Source organism: Coffea eugenioides, chromosome 6, assembly GCF_003713205.1.
Source record: "Coffea eugenioides isolate CCC68of chromosome 6, Ceug_1.0, whole genome shotgun sequence".
Classification (NCBI taxonomy): domain Eukaryota; kingdom Viridiplantae; phylum Streptophyta; class Magnoliopsida; order Gentianales; family Rubiaceae; genus Coffea; species Coffea eugenioides.
Window position 1 is genome coordinate 18,283,043 of NC_040040.1, and position 18,428 is coordinate 18,301,470.

Sequence of the window (18,428 nt, forward strand, 5' to 3'; positions counted from 1 at the left end):
CGTACTAATGCTGGGGATATTATTTGAGCAATAGTTACTCACAGTTAGCTCTGGAAAAAGAATGTCCTGTTGAGGACAGACACCCAAACTCTTCCGTATCTCATCCTGCAATATCAAATAGATAGTTATCAAGGTCATAACTTCAGAAAACATTCACATATAATTTGGCAAGGCAGGTTGGCCATCATATGCCCAACTAAGTTACTGATTATCTTGCCATCAAACCCTCTTATTCTTCGTCAGTTAAATGAGCTTTTAAAAGGAAACAGAAAAAGAAAGACAGCATGGACTAAATAAAATACAGATGCACAGAGATTTTCCATGGAAAACCACTGAGATGCAATATTCGTTGGACAAGCTAAACTGACTGTAAGAAACTAAAAATCTTACCTTGCTTAACAAGTAAAACTTCTCACACAAAATGAAAAGAAACTTTACAATGAGGACATACAGAAAACTTCTTGCTACTTTTTGAAAAATTAGTCTTTTTTTTGCAAGAATTTAACTTTCAAAATCGCTGTTTCATTAGCAGATGCAAAAGAGACAGGCCCCAGTCAGCTAATGTAATTGACTAAACCAGACTGATGGTACTAAATATTAGTTTTGTCACTTCAAAACTTCAACTTGTGTGCAAAAATAGATAAAGAAACCACATTACCATGTCAGTCAAGATGTTCTTTCCATATATCAATGCATCTCCAGAAGTAGGACGAAGAAGACCAACAAGCATGGATATTGTCGTGCTCTTTCCAGCTCCATTATGTCCTTCAGTGGATAACCATTTAAAGCAACAATTAAATGACAAATCAAACCATGATGATTAATCATATAATGTGATGAAATAAAGGAAGCTGCATAAGGCCAAATTCTTTAAGAATTTTATAAAGCAGAGAAAAATAAATAAAAGGAGTAATTATATTCTATATTCTATGTTCATAAAAGACAAGTTTATAGATGAGGTAGCTTAAATATTAAGGTATAGCCAAAAAAAGTGAGATCAAAGCATATCAAAGTCGGTCCCCAGGTTTCACAAAACTCTTGCAGTCATTTTTTGAATACGATCTATTGTGCTCATAAATCTCCATAGATTGAACTACAATAAAGTTCTTAAGAAGGAAAGATACCTATGCCAAAAAGCAAATACTTTATGGATGCCTGACACTCTGTTGAACTACAACTTTGGCTAGGTCAGCATATCATAAAATATCTAAGCTATTACAGTCTGAGAAGAAGATAGAAAAGAAACATTCCACTCCATCAAAGGCCTCACAAATAGCCTGTCTTGCCACATTGTCCAAATGGACAAGGTGAACACAATAGTTGCATGTCACCATGATTTATAAATCCATATATAAGGCTACTAACAATCCTACAGTTGGAAGGAAGAGAGATTATATCCATACTATGAACCTTTTTGACTTCCCAATTCACAACAGAACTACTTAACCACTAAGGCTTGCTCTTGAATTCTAACTATTTGGAATGACCAAAACCTGGCATGTGATTCTTCACACCTGAACGAGAGGAGCCACATCAAGCAGGAACTTTTAAGAAAGACAGCTAAGAACAACATACTTTCTCCAAAAAATAATAGGAGGAGCAATTCTGCTCTATCCAACCTATAAAGAATTCATGGAAAGGAGGTCTCATCACCTTGTCCATTTAGCAAAATCAAGGACAGACCCTAATAAATTGGTATAAAATCTTTTCTGCTAATTGTCTCAAGGAGCAAAACAACTATCAACAATTCCAAGTCAAAGAGACTTCCAAAACACTACGCCTTGTAGTTAACTGGTGCCAGGAAAAGCACTTCGTGCAAACTCTTGTACTCTATATAATGGGATGCAACCATAAGCATCAAGCATTCCAGAAGAATATCAATCACAAGCATCTTCAGAAAAAAAAGCAATCTTGTTAAGCACAAAAGAAGATACCAAGATTCAATTACTAATGCAAATATAAGTCAAAAGATCCAATTTTCTCATAAAACATGTCATATGTTGACATAAAGTGAATGTGAATACCAAGAAGAGCAAGAATCTGGTTCTCATACAGATTTAGCTGCAAAGAATTTACAGCACAACATGTCCCCATTTTTGTCAGAAACTCCTTGTGCAAATTTCTAATCTGAATGCATCTGGAAAATATAAAGACAAAGATCACATTAATAATTGAAGAAATCAGAGGCATATGACAGGTATTTGTTTGAAGATTAAATACAGGGGCAACTAAACGCAGCACATGTACCGGTTGTCAAGCTCTTGTTGCCTCATTTCTAAGCTCATTGCTTCTACAGCTGGGTTATGTACATCCTCAACAGGACTAGTCTCTTGCTTTACATGATGGTCAGTTAATTTTTCTACTGTACAGGAACGACCACTGGTACTTCTCTTCCTCCAAAAGGATATCTGAAACATGAAGTTCCATGGATAACGTATGCCATTCTCCTTTGGAAGGACCTGAACACATCAAAAAATAGTTAATCATTAATGTGTAATAAAACTTAATCAAGGAAAATCTCAAAATATTGATGAAGATACAAAGTCTATTAAAAAGGACAACCCCGTTAAAAAAATACAATCTATTGGATACTAATGATCGGTTCAACTTGTAGAGATGCCCTATTGTAAAGAGCAATTACAGCAGCTTTTATGGATATATTAGTGCACACACTCCTGGCAGAATCAGAAATCAGACAAATTATTGAGTATGTACCTTATCCAGGTAAAGGCCCATTCCACAATACACTACTGTGTCAAACAACATCATCAGGAGACAGACCAAAAAAGAAACTCCAGATGACTCCTGGAAAAGCATAAAACTTTTAAAACTATGAAATATGGTCTTGGAGAAGAAATATGACAATGCACAGAACATACACGCCAGATGTTGCTCCAACGAAGTCCAACATGAGCACGTTCATAGTCAGCAAAGTTGACTGATCCCAAAGCAAAGGCAGTAGGTGAAAGGACAGAAGCAGTGACCTTTAATGCCCTACATGAATAGCATGAAGGGATTACTTCCTTGCAGGAAAACACAATTTGTTATCTGACATGCCAGCAATACTAACATAGAAACAGCCTCATCATTGACTGTGTAATATGGGAAGAAGGCCCCCAGGAAAGAAAGGGTCCCAACTGCCACAGCCGTTTTTGCCCGTGAGAAGAAAGTCGAGATTAGAAATGACAGCGATATTGCACTGAGTCCAAAAGAAAAGAAGTAGATGAAAACCAGTGATTTGTCACTGTACTCGAAAAGAGTATTCATAGTGCAAAGAGTCAAGATCCCAGAAGAAACTGCAAACTGCAAAACAAGCAAAAAGGAGTTTTAAAAGAGAAATGTAAAACCACACACAAAACTTGGCAAGAAATTGCCTGAACATTTAAAAACGAACTTACCCTAATTGACGACACAGAATATAAAGTACATGGCATACTTCAAAAATGACGGTAAAACCATCCAAGAAAAAATTATCAGACCAAACAACAAAACCATTTGTGATTCTTAATATTAGCATAGTGGATAGTATATTTTAGTAAAACGGGAAAACTGGTAAGACATGATTGGAAAACAAGATAACTAGCAAGAACACAGTTCCTGATAAAATGGATCAGGTAAAGTGCAACAGGAAAACAAAGAACAGAATTTTTAAGTACTACAATCACAAGAGAGTGATCTTGAAGTGGGAAATCAGGAACACCAACAGTTACAAATTGCAAAGTAAAACTAAGGAAATAAATTTGGAAACTTAGCCACCATTACAGTAACTTTTCTTAATTGCTTAACGGACACTAATTCCAGCAGAGACGACAAAAAATCAAGAACCTGGGACTAAGCTTTCCCATAATTTACTAGTGTTTCACTGCAGACAAAGTGTATGACCAGACAAGCACAGTAAATAATTTCATCACAAGACAGAAGAGACTTAATCACACAAATGAAATAACAGACTTGCCTCCCCCTTCCATTCTAGGAAGACACTTGTCCAGTAAAACTTTTCTGGTTATTTCCCTCTCAAAAGGTAGACATGAAGCTCTATATAGGGAATCTTGCTTCACCTCTGAATTTGGGCATAATTTAAGAGCCGAGAGTTGAAGAAACTTGTCAAGGGAAATACTAAAGGTCATCTTCCAATCACACCAAAACTTCTAAGCGATAATTCTTCCACTAAAACCAATCCAATTAAGCTACAGAGATAATAGAGGTTCAAAATTTCTTAACAATGAGCTAGACTCATTTTCTTAATTAAAGGCCTTGTTACAACTGCTCAAGCTTGATCCCTGTAGCTATCACTGCTATTCTTTATTCAATCCCATCCTTCCAATGAGGCATTTAGGGCTTCCTCATCTCCTTTTGGATCAAGGTGCTACCAATGATACAACTGTCACTTAAAGTATCTTTCATTCTTTTCTTTCCCATGCTTTCCTATAGAGAGTTGTCATATCCCAACTCTGCCTTCTTTCTTTGTGTCCCTAAATTTTAGGTAGTGGTCTCACAATTTCAAAAGACAGATTTCATTGATTGTGGCAGAGTCTGAAACATCTTACACACAAACTAGATGTTCCATTACTCTAAATAAAATAAGGTTACTGCTACTTTATTGCTATCAGGTAGATAGAAAAACAATCTTCAACAATTAGATCAAGCAAAATCTCCAATTGGTACATAAAGCCTTCCATTTAAACTTAGCAAGGCAATATTTCCAAGTAATAAAAGAGGATTCATCCAATGCTTAGAGGAAAGCTATCAATTTGAAGTACTATTTATGACTATAAATAACAGCCAACATGAAGATGTAATGCCACAATAACAGTGCAAATCAAAGAGAAGTTATTTTTACCTGCAAAGCATATGTTATCCACCAAGAAAGAAAGAATATTTCATCTTTCAATCCCATCATGTAAAGACCTTGTTTTATCTTGTGCTCCTGAAGTATTAGCAGTTCAAATGAACTCATATCAAATGCTTTTAAAGAACAAAACTTTCAATTTTTAGTTTTAGCCAAAAGAATGCAATTCAGAGGAAGATCACAAGTTCGGATAGACCAAAAAAAAAAAAAGCATACATATGACTGACCTTTTCAAAGACAGAATAGCTTATAAGACGAGATATGGGGTACAGAAATCCAAGCAAGTACCTGATCAGAAAATTAAAAAAAAAAAATAGTTTCGATTGAAAGTCAAAGAAAGAGTATTAAAGCTTGCACAGAAGTCAGAAAACTTGAGCAAAAAGACCATAAAAAAGAGAGGTTTTAATATACATACAGTACTCCCATTACTTTCTTGACGATTGACTGGAACTCATCATCAGTATATTGACGAGTTGGAAATGGGACTATGCTTATGTTCGAAGGACTGAACTGGGTCCAAGGTACCTCAACAGCCGACCTTATGCTGGCTGATTGCTGAGGCAACCCACGTTCTTCAATAGATAAATTAGCTATATTCTGCTGGGAAACAAAAATAATGAAAGAGTCCAGGACTTGTTGGAGCTGTAAGAAGAAAAGTAGGAGCAAAAATCTGATTAATGGCTCTGCAGAGGTCCGATACCAAGGAAAAGAAAACATATAATAACTTCACGAACTGCAGTTCATTAAAAAGGTTAGAATTCCAAACAGGAGAAAGTAGAAGACAAACAAAGTTCTTAAAATCATCCAGCAGAAGCTTCAGTCAAGCTAAGAGGTGGTAGCATCTAGTTCTCTAACAATCTTTGCATACATAACATCACCCAATGATTAGGATAAACTTTCACAGGTTAGCTGACATGCTTAAGAACTACTAAAAATGGATTATTCCACAATCACCAAGTTTTAAAGACAAGCATCAAGTGTAAACATTTCAAAAAAGAGGAATTCACCCCAAGAAACCTACTTTCAGAACACCGTCTCCATTTCCCTGCAGTGTAAGAAAAGCACTAGAACCTAAGAAACTACCTTCTCAACTAGTCTAGTATTAGCCAAATAAAGATTATACAAGAAAGCATTTTTGAAATGTAATTCTATTAAGTTTGTGAGCTCTGCATCCAGGACTAAATGACAATTGTGTTTAATTCATATGAATAATGTGACATTAACTGCTCAAAATGTTGAGAAGAGTCATAACAGTAGAAAAGCAATTTTCGGATGAATAAAGAACAAACTAAAGGCTACAAGAAAAGGGAGACAGAAATGTACCGTCAAAAATCCACTAAAGCCATATTGCAAAATTGGAACTGTATTGACCCCTAATTCCAAGTCATTCATATAAGGACCATTCACATCCATGATTGTTCTGACATCAGGGAATCCTGAAAAAGCCCATGTGTGGTTCAACCTTATGCTGTAATCAAACATCTCAGGACCTTGATTATGAAAAACAACTGCTCCTCTAATTTTTGGATTTGTGAAGTTCCTACACACACCAAAAGTGAAAGGAAACTAAGATTTTTCTGGAGATTATAACCTGGAACAATGATTTCCAATTTCAAGTTAAACTTTTCTAAGCAAGAGAAAAGACCACAAGCCAATAACCATAGAACATGCAAAACTAAATTTTCTAAGCAGCTAATATCATTGACACAAAGAAGACTTGTATACTACTGCATAAGCAATGTAAATCAGTTGGTAGGAATTAGCTGTAATTAGTCTAAGAATACAGCTATGTAATTAGTCTAAGATAGCTGCTGTAATTAGTCTAAGAATACAGCTGTATATAGTCTGTAATTACAGACTATATACAGCTGTACATGGCTGACCATTTAACCTAGTTACTTGTATAAAATAGATCAATGAAATATATGAAAGATATACTTTTTAGCATATTTAATAACTTGGTATCAGAGCCTTGGGGTTTTTCCTTGCTCTCCTCTTCTCTGAAAATTCCGGCCATTCTTTCAATAGGCCACACTGCTGAAATTTCTTCTCTAAAACACTAATCATCACAATATGTCAACCAAACCTGATGTTGAATCTCCTAACAGCAAGAATCTCTCCACTCTAACCATACAAGATGCTTCTTCTTCCATCCACATTAAATTGGATGGCACTAATTATCGAGTTTGGTCCAAGATTTTGGAGATGCATATTGCTGGAAGAAAAAAAATGGGCTATATTAATGGAAAAAAAGCTGCACCAGCAGTAGATGATTCAAGTTATGATGAATGGGAAGCTGAAGATTCTCTTGTCAAATCTTGGCTCATTAATTCAATGAGTGATAATCTGATATCTCACTTTGTACAATGCGGCACAGCAAAGGAAGTTTGGGATGCTGTAAAAAGAAGTTACTTTGATGTATCAGATTCCTCTGAAGTTTATGAACTAATGAAGAAGACTTTTCATTTACAACAAGATGGTCGGCCTCTAGCAGAATATTACAACGAATTAAACTCAACCTTTATGGAGCTCGATTATCGACGGCCCAATGACATGACATGTGCTGCTGATATTGAAAAATATAGAAATCGTATTGCCGAAGTTGGGGCATAGAAATCACTATATCGGACAAAGCATGTTGAAATTGATCGGACTTTGATGTAGTTTCTATCTTTGATGTAGTACAGCTGTATATAGTGATTTCTATGCCCCAACTTCGGCAATACAATTTCTATATTTTTCAATATCAGCAGCACATGTCATGTCATTGGGCCGTCGATAATCGAGCTCCATAAAGGTTGAGTTTAATTCGTTGTAATATTCTGCTAGAGGCCGACCATCTTGTTGTAAATGAAAAGTCTTCTTCATTAGTTCATAAACTTCAGAGGAATCTGATACATCAAAGTAACTTCTTTTTACAGCATCCCAAACTTCCTTTGCTGTGCCGCATTGTACAAAGTGAGATATCAGATTATCACTCATTGAATTAATGAGCCAAGATTTGACAAGAGAATCTTCAGCTTCCCATTCATCATAACTTGAATCATCTACTGCTGGTGCAGCTTTTTTTCCATTAATATAGCCCATTTTTTTTCTTCCAGCAATATGCATCTCCAAAATCTTGGACCAAACTCGATAATTAGTGCCATCCAATTTAATGTGGATGGAAGAAGAAGCATCTTGTATGGTTAGAGTGGAGAGATTCTTGCTGTTAGGAGATTCAACATCAGGTTTGGTTGACATATTGTGATGATTAGTGTTTTAGAGAAGAAATTTCAGCAGTGTGGGCTATTGAAAGAATGGCCGGAATTTTCAGAGAAGAGGAGAGCAAGGAAAAACCCCAAGGCTCTGATACCAAGTTATTAAATATGCTAAAAAGTATATCTTTCATATATTTCATTGATCTATTTTATACAAGTAACTAGGTTAAATGGTCAGCCATGTACAGCTGTATATAGTCTGTAATTACAGACTATATACAGCTGTATTCTTAGACTAATTACAGCAGCTATCTTAGACTAATTACATAACTGTATTCTTAGACTAATTACAGCTAATTCCTACCAACTAATAAGATAAATCCTACAATATTGGACTCCAACGCAAAAATCAAATATATGGGAAAACAACAATATTCATAACTTTTACGTGTCAAAACACCAATGATTGAAATATTGACTAACTTCAAACAAAAAACAATTTATATGTCAAGCCAATCATCCAATTATCGATAAAAAAGACCAACTCAACAGAGTACATGAAGAAACTCAAGTTTACTGCTCCCCAAATGCAGTACAAAATTATTTTCTGACAAGTAACTTCAAAAGTACTGCAATACTAGAAGAAACTATGCAAGTAGAAAACTGATAAGGAGATATATTTCTGCGAGAGAGAGAGAGAGAGAGAGATATTGGACCTCTGCAACGATAAACTATGATCATCTACACCTTAAAACTTGCATATGACGGACTCAATAAGTGTATATGAAAGTAAGAATGAAAGTTTTTCCCAATGCATACCACCTCAAAAATAAAGCTGAACAACTAAAGTAAAAACAAACTCTTCTTTTCTCAAGGTTTGTAATGCTACTTGTTCTTTTCACTACCTAGGGTAGTGAAACATTTCTTTAAGTGATAGCCACTTCACATTCCATAACAGAATACAATAACTGGATAATAAACTTACTTTTCTTTATCATAAGCACCATAATGTTTTGAACGAATGTAGGTGTCAAGCTCTTCTTCATCCGTGTAAACTCTTGCAACCATCTATGCAAGGGTGAAATTTACAATCACGAATTAAACAGTAAGAACATAAATGTCAAGAAAGATGATTCTCAATTGTTTGAGGAAATGTAGAAATTATACAAGAGAAAAAAAGAAAATATTATTTGGTTTAACAGGCTAATCAGAAGAAAGCCACTAAGAGATGTAACTAGAGATTCTAATATGCTAGTGGTTAAGAAATTACAAATTACAGCATAAAGACTAGAGTTCTAGATAACAATATGAGCTCCCCATGGTGAGAAAGTTAAGCATCCAACAAGAGGTATACAATGAAAATGCTAACTACTAATATACAAATATTATGATAAGGTAGAACATTGTCGATCTTAACCTATTCAAGCTGAAGACAAAATAATGAGAGCCAAGACAAATTTTACAACATAAATAACACGTGACAACTTAGCCACATGGCAATTGAGAACCTTTACTGAGTGAAGGAAACAATTCCAATACAACTTGTACATATCTCTGAAAATGAAAAACTAAAGGAATTTTTCAGGAAGTCAGTCTAAGGACATCAAGGAAAATCAGAAAGTGTAAAGGTGTACTAGCTAGAAAATCTCCAAGTGAACAACAAACATCGGTGCTGACTTCACGGCTCAAAGACATATATTAACATTCACATGCCAAAGTACAAATTATGCAAGAAGACATTAAAAAAATAAAGAAATTGTAAGCTGACCAAATCTAATAATAGTAACCACCATCAGCATTCAAAAAAGAACAAATTAACAACTTTCTCAAAGACTGTACTACTAGAATCAAGCCAGTTTCCCAATTTCTCACAAGGAAAAAAACGTCATGAAAAATTTATCAATTTATTCTAAAGAAAAGATTTAACAATTTTGACAACATACCTTCAGCAGAGGAAATTTTAAAGATAATATATTGATCATCATCTTTGTCTCATTTGTATCAGGTGCAAAAGCCAAATGCTCCCCTTTGGCTGACAAAAACTGGAGAATGTCGACAAAAGGCTGAGATATATCACTTTTTCCCACTTGTACAAACATGTCTTTTCGAATATACCTACAAATGGTTACCCTTACATTAAACTAATCAAATAATGAGTAAATCCCCATGTAAGCATAAATGGAGTATTTTCTCGTAACTACGGACAAAATAAGAACAAAGATCTTTTACATCCTTCAAATGTTACTTTTTATTCAGCCTCTTTTTTTTTTCTATTTCCAAATCTCTTTTATGTTCATCTGCCAAGTAAGTCACCATTTACTGACAGAAATTTATCATTGAAAAACAGGATAAGATTTAAAAAAATCATTTCTGCAATTATCAAAGGCTAAACAATGAAATTAAATTTTCTAACAACCACCGATTAGTATTAGAAGTAACATTTTTCTTTTCCAACCCATATCCAAAAAGAAAAAATTTACATGTTCTCTTACATCCCCAGAGAACACAAGCAGCAGAAACTTCAACAATTACAAAGAAGTAAACAACAAGAGAGTTCAGGACTCTACTATGCCTAATGATTAATACCACATTGTAGCACAAACTCCGAATGTACACAGAGAAAAGACTCACATTTTAAAACTTGACTGTTCTGTTGAATAAAATCACTATAGAAAGTACTCTTTGTCGCTAGTCAAGACAAGATTCTTTCCATGTCAAGTTAGGTAATGGATATCAATTTTGACTGCTACTCATCACAAGATTGGCATGTATATGGTTGTTGCATTCTACTTGCAGGGATTGAGAGATCAGAGAATTATACAGGAAAAACCAAAATGCAATTCCTGTTAATCATCAATACTCAATCACACTATATGCATGTCCAGTCAGAGTGGACTAAGTAATTGGGATCTTAAAGGACTTTGTGAACAACAATCAGGTAGACAATTACTGGTTTCCACCGTGAATAGGGGAAACAAATATTCATATATTAGGCTCAAAAAAATTTATATATTAGCAAAAAGAGTTAAAGAGCGAAGGGGTTTGATAAGTTTTGACACACTTCATCTGTTAATAGATTAATAGATGCCAGATAGGATGGTTGACGGTGAAATAAAGCTTATGATTGTGTGGTTCTGCAGGTGGTCTACTTTAGAGCAATGAGAAATCAGGAATAGCCATATCAGGTTCCTGCATGCTTACATGCCATATCACAATGAAACATAAGTAGGTGCATAAAAAACATACGCTTGGGCTGGATGGATTCGCAAATCAGTTTGCGACCTCACAGCTATTAGCAATAGCATTACAACAGTGGGGAGCAAAATCTGTAGATCAAGAGAGTAAATTACAAGTGGTAAGCTTCAGTTGATTTGATAACAAGTAATGCTAGTAAGCCCAAAATCTAAAATTGAGAGTAAATTGTTTTCAAGATTAACTTCCAACCGACCAGAAAAACAGAGTTTCAAGATTTCAAACTTGTGAAGACAAATCAACAGACCATTCTATGATAAAAGCATAAACAACACCCATATAAGAACATGTCCTGTTCATTTACAAATGAATGTTGCCTTTTTTATTAGAATTAAACTATCAACTTCTTCTATGGTTAAGCAAAAGACACTCTCATTCAAATAGACAAAGAGAGCACAATCACCCATTAAACGGAACTCTCAATAAACCAAGTTATATTCCATTTTTTTACCACCAAAGAAGAACAACATATTAACTCTGAATCAAACTCTTGAAGAAAAGGGCAACAAAATCAGCAACAAAGAACCAATATTAAAGACCTCCAAGGAAAACCACCATAAACTCCACCAAGATCTTGAAAATCACTCACTGCCAAGATTAAGACTATTTAAGACAGAGAAAGGAAAGAAAAACAATTCTATGTATACTCAGATTTATATGAAAAATCATCATTTCTCACCAAAAAGGAAAAAAAATCTTGCAAATTAACTAACACTCAGAATCCTGCACATGTCTCATTGGTTAGAAACAATGATCATGAATTATTTCAGTAAATGAGATTGCTTGATCACAGTGCGGATGTGTTTCAAGAGTGTAGGTCAACACTGGGGACTGACGTCCATAAGAGTAAGGAAATGCCATAAAGCAACTATAAGATTCCCAATTTATATGACAATGGCCGTTGTTCATTCAAGAAAATCTTGCAAACATAACTGACCCTCAAAGTCATGAACATAATCTATAGAGTAAATCTATTGGTGGGCAATGTTTAAATAAAGGAGAACTCCTAATCATAGCATTAAGCCGTGCGCAAGTGTATGTTACTTAATATTTAAGACTGGCCTTAACGAGAGTAACAAAAAGCAAAAAAAACGAATTCCGTTGTCCAACTAAGCTCTCCAAGTTTCAATGTAAATGGTCATTGTTCATCCAAGAAAATCGTCAAAACTCCAACTTATTCCAATAACGAAATATAATGACCACGAATAATTCAATAAAGAGTACATACATTTATCATAATAGTAGTGTCTGCATAAGTGCGTATGGCTTCCAATTTAAGGTGACCAGATTAGAATTTAAACTCGGAAGGGGGGAGAAACACAAGTTATAGTCCAAGCAAGCAATTCAAATTAACTTATAAAAGGTCAGGCCAATTGATTAACTACATCTATAATTACAACTTATTCTGTAAAGAGTACTGGTTCATCACAGTGTCAAAGTATGTATTTCTTCAACATTCAAGACTCAACTCCAGAAGAATTGAAAAAAGGCAATTTTCACAATCCAACCTAGCATTCAAATCTATAAGAAAAAGGCATTGATTCATTGAAGAAAATCATCTTTCTAACTGAACCTCGTAGCCTTGAACCTATTCCATTACATAGAAACAATGATCATGAATTCTTCAACAAAAGGCCACTCTTTTATCACAGTATTAGTGTGTGTAGTGTGTGCAATTGTTGCTTAAGATCTAAGTGCTGACCTCTGTAAGAGTAACAAAAGGGTGTCGAATTTTCAAAAGCCAATTCTTGCGAAGCATAGCCTTCAATTGTTTTCTTGAGCTCCTCTTCATCTCTTCTTCTTTCACTTTATTTCTCTCCTTCTTGCTAATATTTGGATGATTCTCCATAAACCCTTTTACTCCCATTCTTGATAGACCAGAATTATGGTCCCTTTCACTATCAGAAATCACCTTAAACTTCAACTTCAAGACGTACAAGAAAACATTACTAGCATGAGTATGAAGACAACTACTTTTTCTTGTAACTACTGCGCACCATTTTCTTACTTTTTTTTCGAGGTTTAAAGGGACTAATTATCAATAGACTGATAAAGGAAAAAAGGGGTTCAGACAAAGAGATGGATCGAGCAGGTGGCACGAAAGAACTGAAAGGGGGAGGAGTGAAAACATATGTAGGAAAGTTGATTCTGATGAGTGATGACACTTGACGGGGGTCTTCGTTAAAAGAAACTTCAATTGAAACGTTTGTCTATTCTTATTTGTTCTCTTTGAAATATTTTTCTCATTCCTTTTACCGGTATTCTCTTCACTTTGCTCCGGCTCCCTGACTTTATATGTAGTTACTCCTTTGGCCCAATAAATATGGGGGTCTATTTGTTTGGCTACTCGTTAAAATATGTTTCACGTGTCATATTTTTTAAAATATAAATTTAATTAGAAAAAATAAATAAGTACAAATGAGGGTTGATACAATTAAATAGAAAAAGTATATAAATGCAAGAGAAAGTAATAATTGTAATATGTGTGTATATATAGTAAGTTAGGTAAATTTTAGGTGTGTTAGTAAGTGCTCAATGAGCACTCATTAAAAAAATCCTATAATCAATTATTCGTTGGATTTGTAAAGACACTATAATTCACCAGTTAGGGGAGTTTTACCATACCTTTTGAGCACTATACCAATGAATATCAATTCATCATTGGATTTGTGAAAAAAAAGAAAAGATATCAACCTTTAAATGATTTTAGAGGTAATAATATGATAAGAGTGTATTGAATTATAATCATAGATAGAAATTTCATAAATATTAACCTGTTTCAATTAGTTGAAAGGAATGCATGGAATTCCTGCTCTATTCTTCTCCTTCTTCTCTACAATTTTAAGATATGATGGACATTGCTAAATTGTTTAAGGTAATCACGAATTGTACATCATTGAATTACAATAAGATGCTAAGATGCAGCCAATAAACAATAAAATTCCATGCGTTAGAAGTGTGTACAAACATTCACCCAAATCGATTTATGCATATTGAACTCATTCAAATTATTAATCGCAGTTTATAATTGTAGAAAGTGCTACATAACACAGCATAAAGTTCAAAAAATTAGGTTAAAGCATTTGTATTGTACATTCATTTCTTTAGTAATATTTAATACTCTAAAGACTAGTTACATGTGAGTATTTGGTACTGTGTTAGAGAGGTGCCAGAGATTTTGAATTGTGCAATGCTAAAATAGAAAATTGAAGTGTTTCAGATTAGAATTTTAAGTTCCGACGAAATAATGGGATGTTCAATTTGTTTATCTTTTAGTCAATATAGTTAAACTTTAATAATTTTTTTAAAAAATGTAGCAAGTTGAGAACATTAATGTCTATCTAATTTTTCATTTTCTTGAATATTTCCAGCTTGAAGTTAGTAATGCCCAACATGGAATTTTAATTTTTTTTTAATTCATGTAAAGCAAATGAGTCAATTAAAAGTACTAAAATCCTGTCAAACCTTCGAAGACTAGAACAATGAAACGAACAGATATTGCAGTAATTAATAATGAGGCCATAATCCTTTGCTCCAAGTGTTGTGTCTTACCAAGTTGTCTTTATTTTATTTTTTTGTAAAATCAAAATTGTCAAATCTTTTGATAGACTAACTATTTACACCAGTGCAATTGGTAGGCCTAAGGGGTCAGTTATTATTAATTTTTGATTGTAAATCAATTAGTTACTTAGTATATGCTGCTGTAGAGAAGGAATAGACATCAGGAAAAGCAAAAATATATGGTGCCAAATCTATAAAATTGGCAAAATATGGGGGCAACACCTTTAGCCGTCACAATCAGGAGTTAGCCGGGGAATGTCGCCCCTGACCACTGACTAAATCCTTCTAGAACCCCACTTGGCTACTTGGCTTATGCCACCTAGTAAATGTCGACGAAATTCATAAATCTGTGGTCCAATGTTTTATCCTTAATTCATATGACTCGTGTATGTTACGCAGTTGACCATTCATAAAAAAAAAATCAACCTATCATATTTGAAAGATTGGTTGAAATAATTATTATAATATTTTTATGATTTGATATATATGAAATAAAAATAATAAAAAAAATATTCTCAAAAATGTTTTTGCGATAAAGTAAATAATTTTTGATCACATAATTATTATTTAGACATATCAATTTGAAATAATTTATACTCTCTATATACTTTTCATTTTGGAATATATCAAAATATTTGTCATATTATAAAACTTAAAGCCGTTTTTAACCTTTATTCCGAATGATGTCCCTTCTTTTATTCAAAGGTATCTTATATTCAGATTTAAAATTTGAAATTTGTAGAGTAAAATTGAAAAGAAAAGTATAAACTTCATAATCAAAATATTATTTTTAAAAACGTTAGATTCCCGAAATATAACAAACAGATTGGACGGAGGGAGCATTACTACTTATTTCATATTTTTTTGATAATTCATTTCTACCTTCCAGTAATAGTTTCCTTAGTTTTTCGTATTAATAAACACATGTCAAAAACACATTCACCATTTAAGGATTTGTTGTATTTTTCATTATACTAACCAATAATAGAAGTAGAGATCAAGGCTGATATTTTCCTTAAGCACAGTCCAACATCAAAGAGTACCGTTCGATCTGTTATCACCAACTTGATGTCGAGGCGCCACGGTGCGGCGGCTGAGCTTGTCTCCATCTCATTATTGCCCACGCAGCCGACCCCTGGCCCATATCCCTTCGCTTTTAAGCCTGAAAAATAATTTAAAAATAAGACTATTCTAAACCACTTGTGGAACTCGTGGCAGCCACCATAACTTTACATGCATATCCTCCCCTCGTGGCAGCCACCATAGTTTGGAAAACTGTTTTCGTCCCCCCCTCCCCCCGGCCCCCCAAAAAAAAAAATTGTGTTACATTTTGCAATGAAATTGGATTTCTCAACTGTAAAAATTTAAGTTCAATTTTTAGATAGTAATGATCATACAAATCATGAGAGATACATCACTTGTTTCTGAATTATATTTGTTGCAATGATATATTTGTTATGTATGACAAAAAAAAAAAAATCTGTTTCTAAAGCTTCCACCCTTGGTTTGGTAGATGATTTTGACAATTGATAGTCTCTAGATTTGATTGCAAAAAAATTGCATGTGCATTTCATTAAGGTGATTTGGGTTCTTTTCGGTAGATTCGCTCTTCATTTCTCGCATTGTACATCTAAATATATGACATGTGTATTCATTTACTAGAAAGAGACATGATCGTTTTAAATTTGATTAATCCTAATTTTTGTTAATAAATAAAGACACGTGTCGTGTATCTAAACATGTACTGCGAGAAATAAATAGAGAATCTACTGAAGAAAAGTCAAGTCCTTCATCAAGGAAATGGTTGGTTGCAAATAAAAATAAAGTGAAGAAAGATCCTTTTTTTCTTTTTTTCTTTTTTTGTAACCCTTCCGTTCTTTCCTGCACGATTTTCACTTCCGATAATACTAGATATTGGATTCGAATCATGAACTCAATAGCAGAAAGAACAATAAAAAACATCTCCTTACCATTGGACCAACCTTGTGCGATTGATGCGCATAACTTCAGCCCACCGCCGCTGAATTGCAAATTTATATAGTAGTTCATACAATTGACTAATTGCTAGTTGATTTTTGACTCTTCTAACAAATTGGAATGATGTGGCGAGAGGACAAGTGAATTTAGGATAAATTATCTTTGTGTATGGATAGCATAAAATACACCTTTCCCTTTCCTTTTTTTAGGTTAAAAAAAGGAACAGTTCTTTGCATTTTGTTTTTACAAAAAAAAAAAGGGGGGAAAAATGCTCCATCATTTCTATAATTTTTATTCTCTATCCATCCTTGAGGACGGCGAAAATGAACAAAGATGAGGATTTCGTGGTTATTCGTTATTGGTGCTGTTTATTTGTTTATAGATCATCAAAACTCAAAAGATCTGCCTCCAAGTCGTCCTCTGACAAAAGTGATCTTGGAAAACAAAGCAAAAGAGGTGCAACGAACTTTTTCTAGCTTGGATTTGACGACTTATTCAAATTGAACATTTTAACCAATTAATTATTCAGTTTCCTCCGTCACCATTAAAATTATGTTACTGCTTTAGTCACAAAAAAAAAAATTGCACAACGTTATGTTGTAGTGGCATACAAACTTTGACATTTAACTCCATTTTTTTAATCTTCTATCTTTGAGCGATATTTCTTAATTAAAGAATTATTCAAACTTGTGATTTATGCACATTCTAGTGCACGGTAATTACAAAAAAAATTTTATTTGTCAATAAGTTACAATTTAGTATCACGAAATAAGATTATAAAAAGAAATAAAACACAAGTAATTAATAGTTTTATAAATTATTTATAACTAACTAATATAACAAAATTCTTATTTTACCACCAAAATTTAAAAATAATAAACATTGAATATGGATATTTTTTTCATATTAATAACAAGATTAGTAGTAAGATAGTATCTTACTTTCTTTTATTTATCGTGTTATCCTTTGTCCATTCTTTAACGAATTCGCCAGTATAGTGCTATCAAGTTGAGTCGAACGTGAGTAGCACAATGTTTGATCTCGAACTCAATCAATACCAATGCTACTTGTGCTCGAGTTTGAGTTCAATTTTTGATAAGACATGAACTCATAATAGCTATTTTATAATTTTATATATTATATAAATAATACAACTATCCGATTAGACTCGTTGAATACTCGAGTACTAAATACTAATGCCTGAACTTGACACACTATATACATTGAGTAGCTTGAATTCAAGTTTGAACTTGATCAACTAAGTGTTTGATCAAGCTGCTCGCAAGTTATTCAGAAGTAACTTGACCCGCCTACACACCCCATTCGCCGATAGGATTAGGGATGACAACAGGGGCGGTTGCCCGAGGGGAGTCATTGGGGCGGGGGCGGAGGGGAATTTCTCCCCCCGTTTAGAAAGGGGGCGGGTATACTCCCCTGCCCCGCCACCCGTTTGAAAATATATATATGTACATAATTATATATATAATGATATTATCAATTATACTACTAATTATACATGTTTATTAATAAGAATTATTAATTATTTATACTAAATTTATTAATACATTTATGTTAATTCCTAACTATAC

The 18,428-nt window shown here is 33.8% G+C and overlaps 1 protein-coding gene across 2 annotated transcripts in view; it reads right to left on the minus strand.

Annotated features, from left to right (window-relative positions):
• LOC113774972 (ABC transporter A family member 1) overlaps window positions 1–13,214 on the minus strand; it is a 29,619-nt gene extending 16,405 nt beyond the window's left edge. Inside the window, exons 1-15 of one of the 2 annotated variants that reach the window (XM_027319647.1) lie at window positions 13,004–13,214; window positions 11,296–11,375; window positions 9,993–10,164; window positions 9,035–9,117; window positions 6,173–6,389; window positions 5,265–5,491; window positions 5,077–5,137; window positions 4,841–4,927; window positions 3,071–3,303; window positions 2,880–2,994; window positions 2,716–2,805; window positions 2,248–2,459; window positions 2,025–2,137; window positions 659–765; window positions 43–105 (exon numbers count right to left, since the gene is read on the minus strand). In XM_027319647.1, coding sequence (XP_027175448.1) covers window positions 43–105; window positions 659–765; window positions 2,025–2,137; window positions 2,248–2,459; window positions 2,716–2,805; window positions 2,880–2,994; window positions 3,071–3,303; window positions 4,841–4,927; window positions 5,077–5,137; window positions 5,265–5,491; window positions 6,173–6,389; window positions 9,035–9,117; window positions 9,993–10,164; window positions 11,296–11,375; window positions 13,004–13,168 — 2,025 coding nt within the window. In that variant the 5' untranslated portion in view covers window positions 13,169–13,214. The remainder of the gene's footprint in view (window positions 1–42; window positions 106–658; window positions 766–2,024; window positions 2,138–2,247; window positions 2,460–2,715; window positions 2,806–2,879; window positions 2,995–3,070; window positions 3,304–4,840; window positions 4,928–5,076; window positions 5,138–5,264; window positions 5,492–6,172; window positions 6,390–9,034; window positions 9,118–9,992; window positions 10,165–11,295; window positions 11,376–13,003) is intronic. The other variant, XM_027319648.1, reaches the window with a different exon arrangement.
• Between the last annotated feature and the right edge of the window lie 5,214 nt (window positions 13,215–18,428).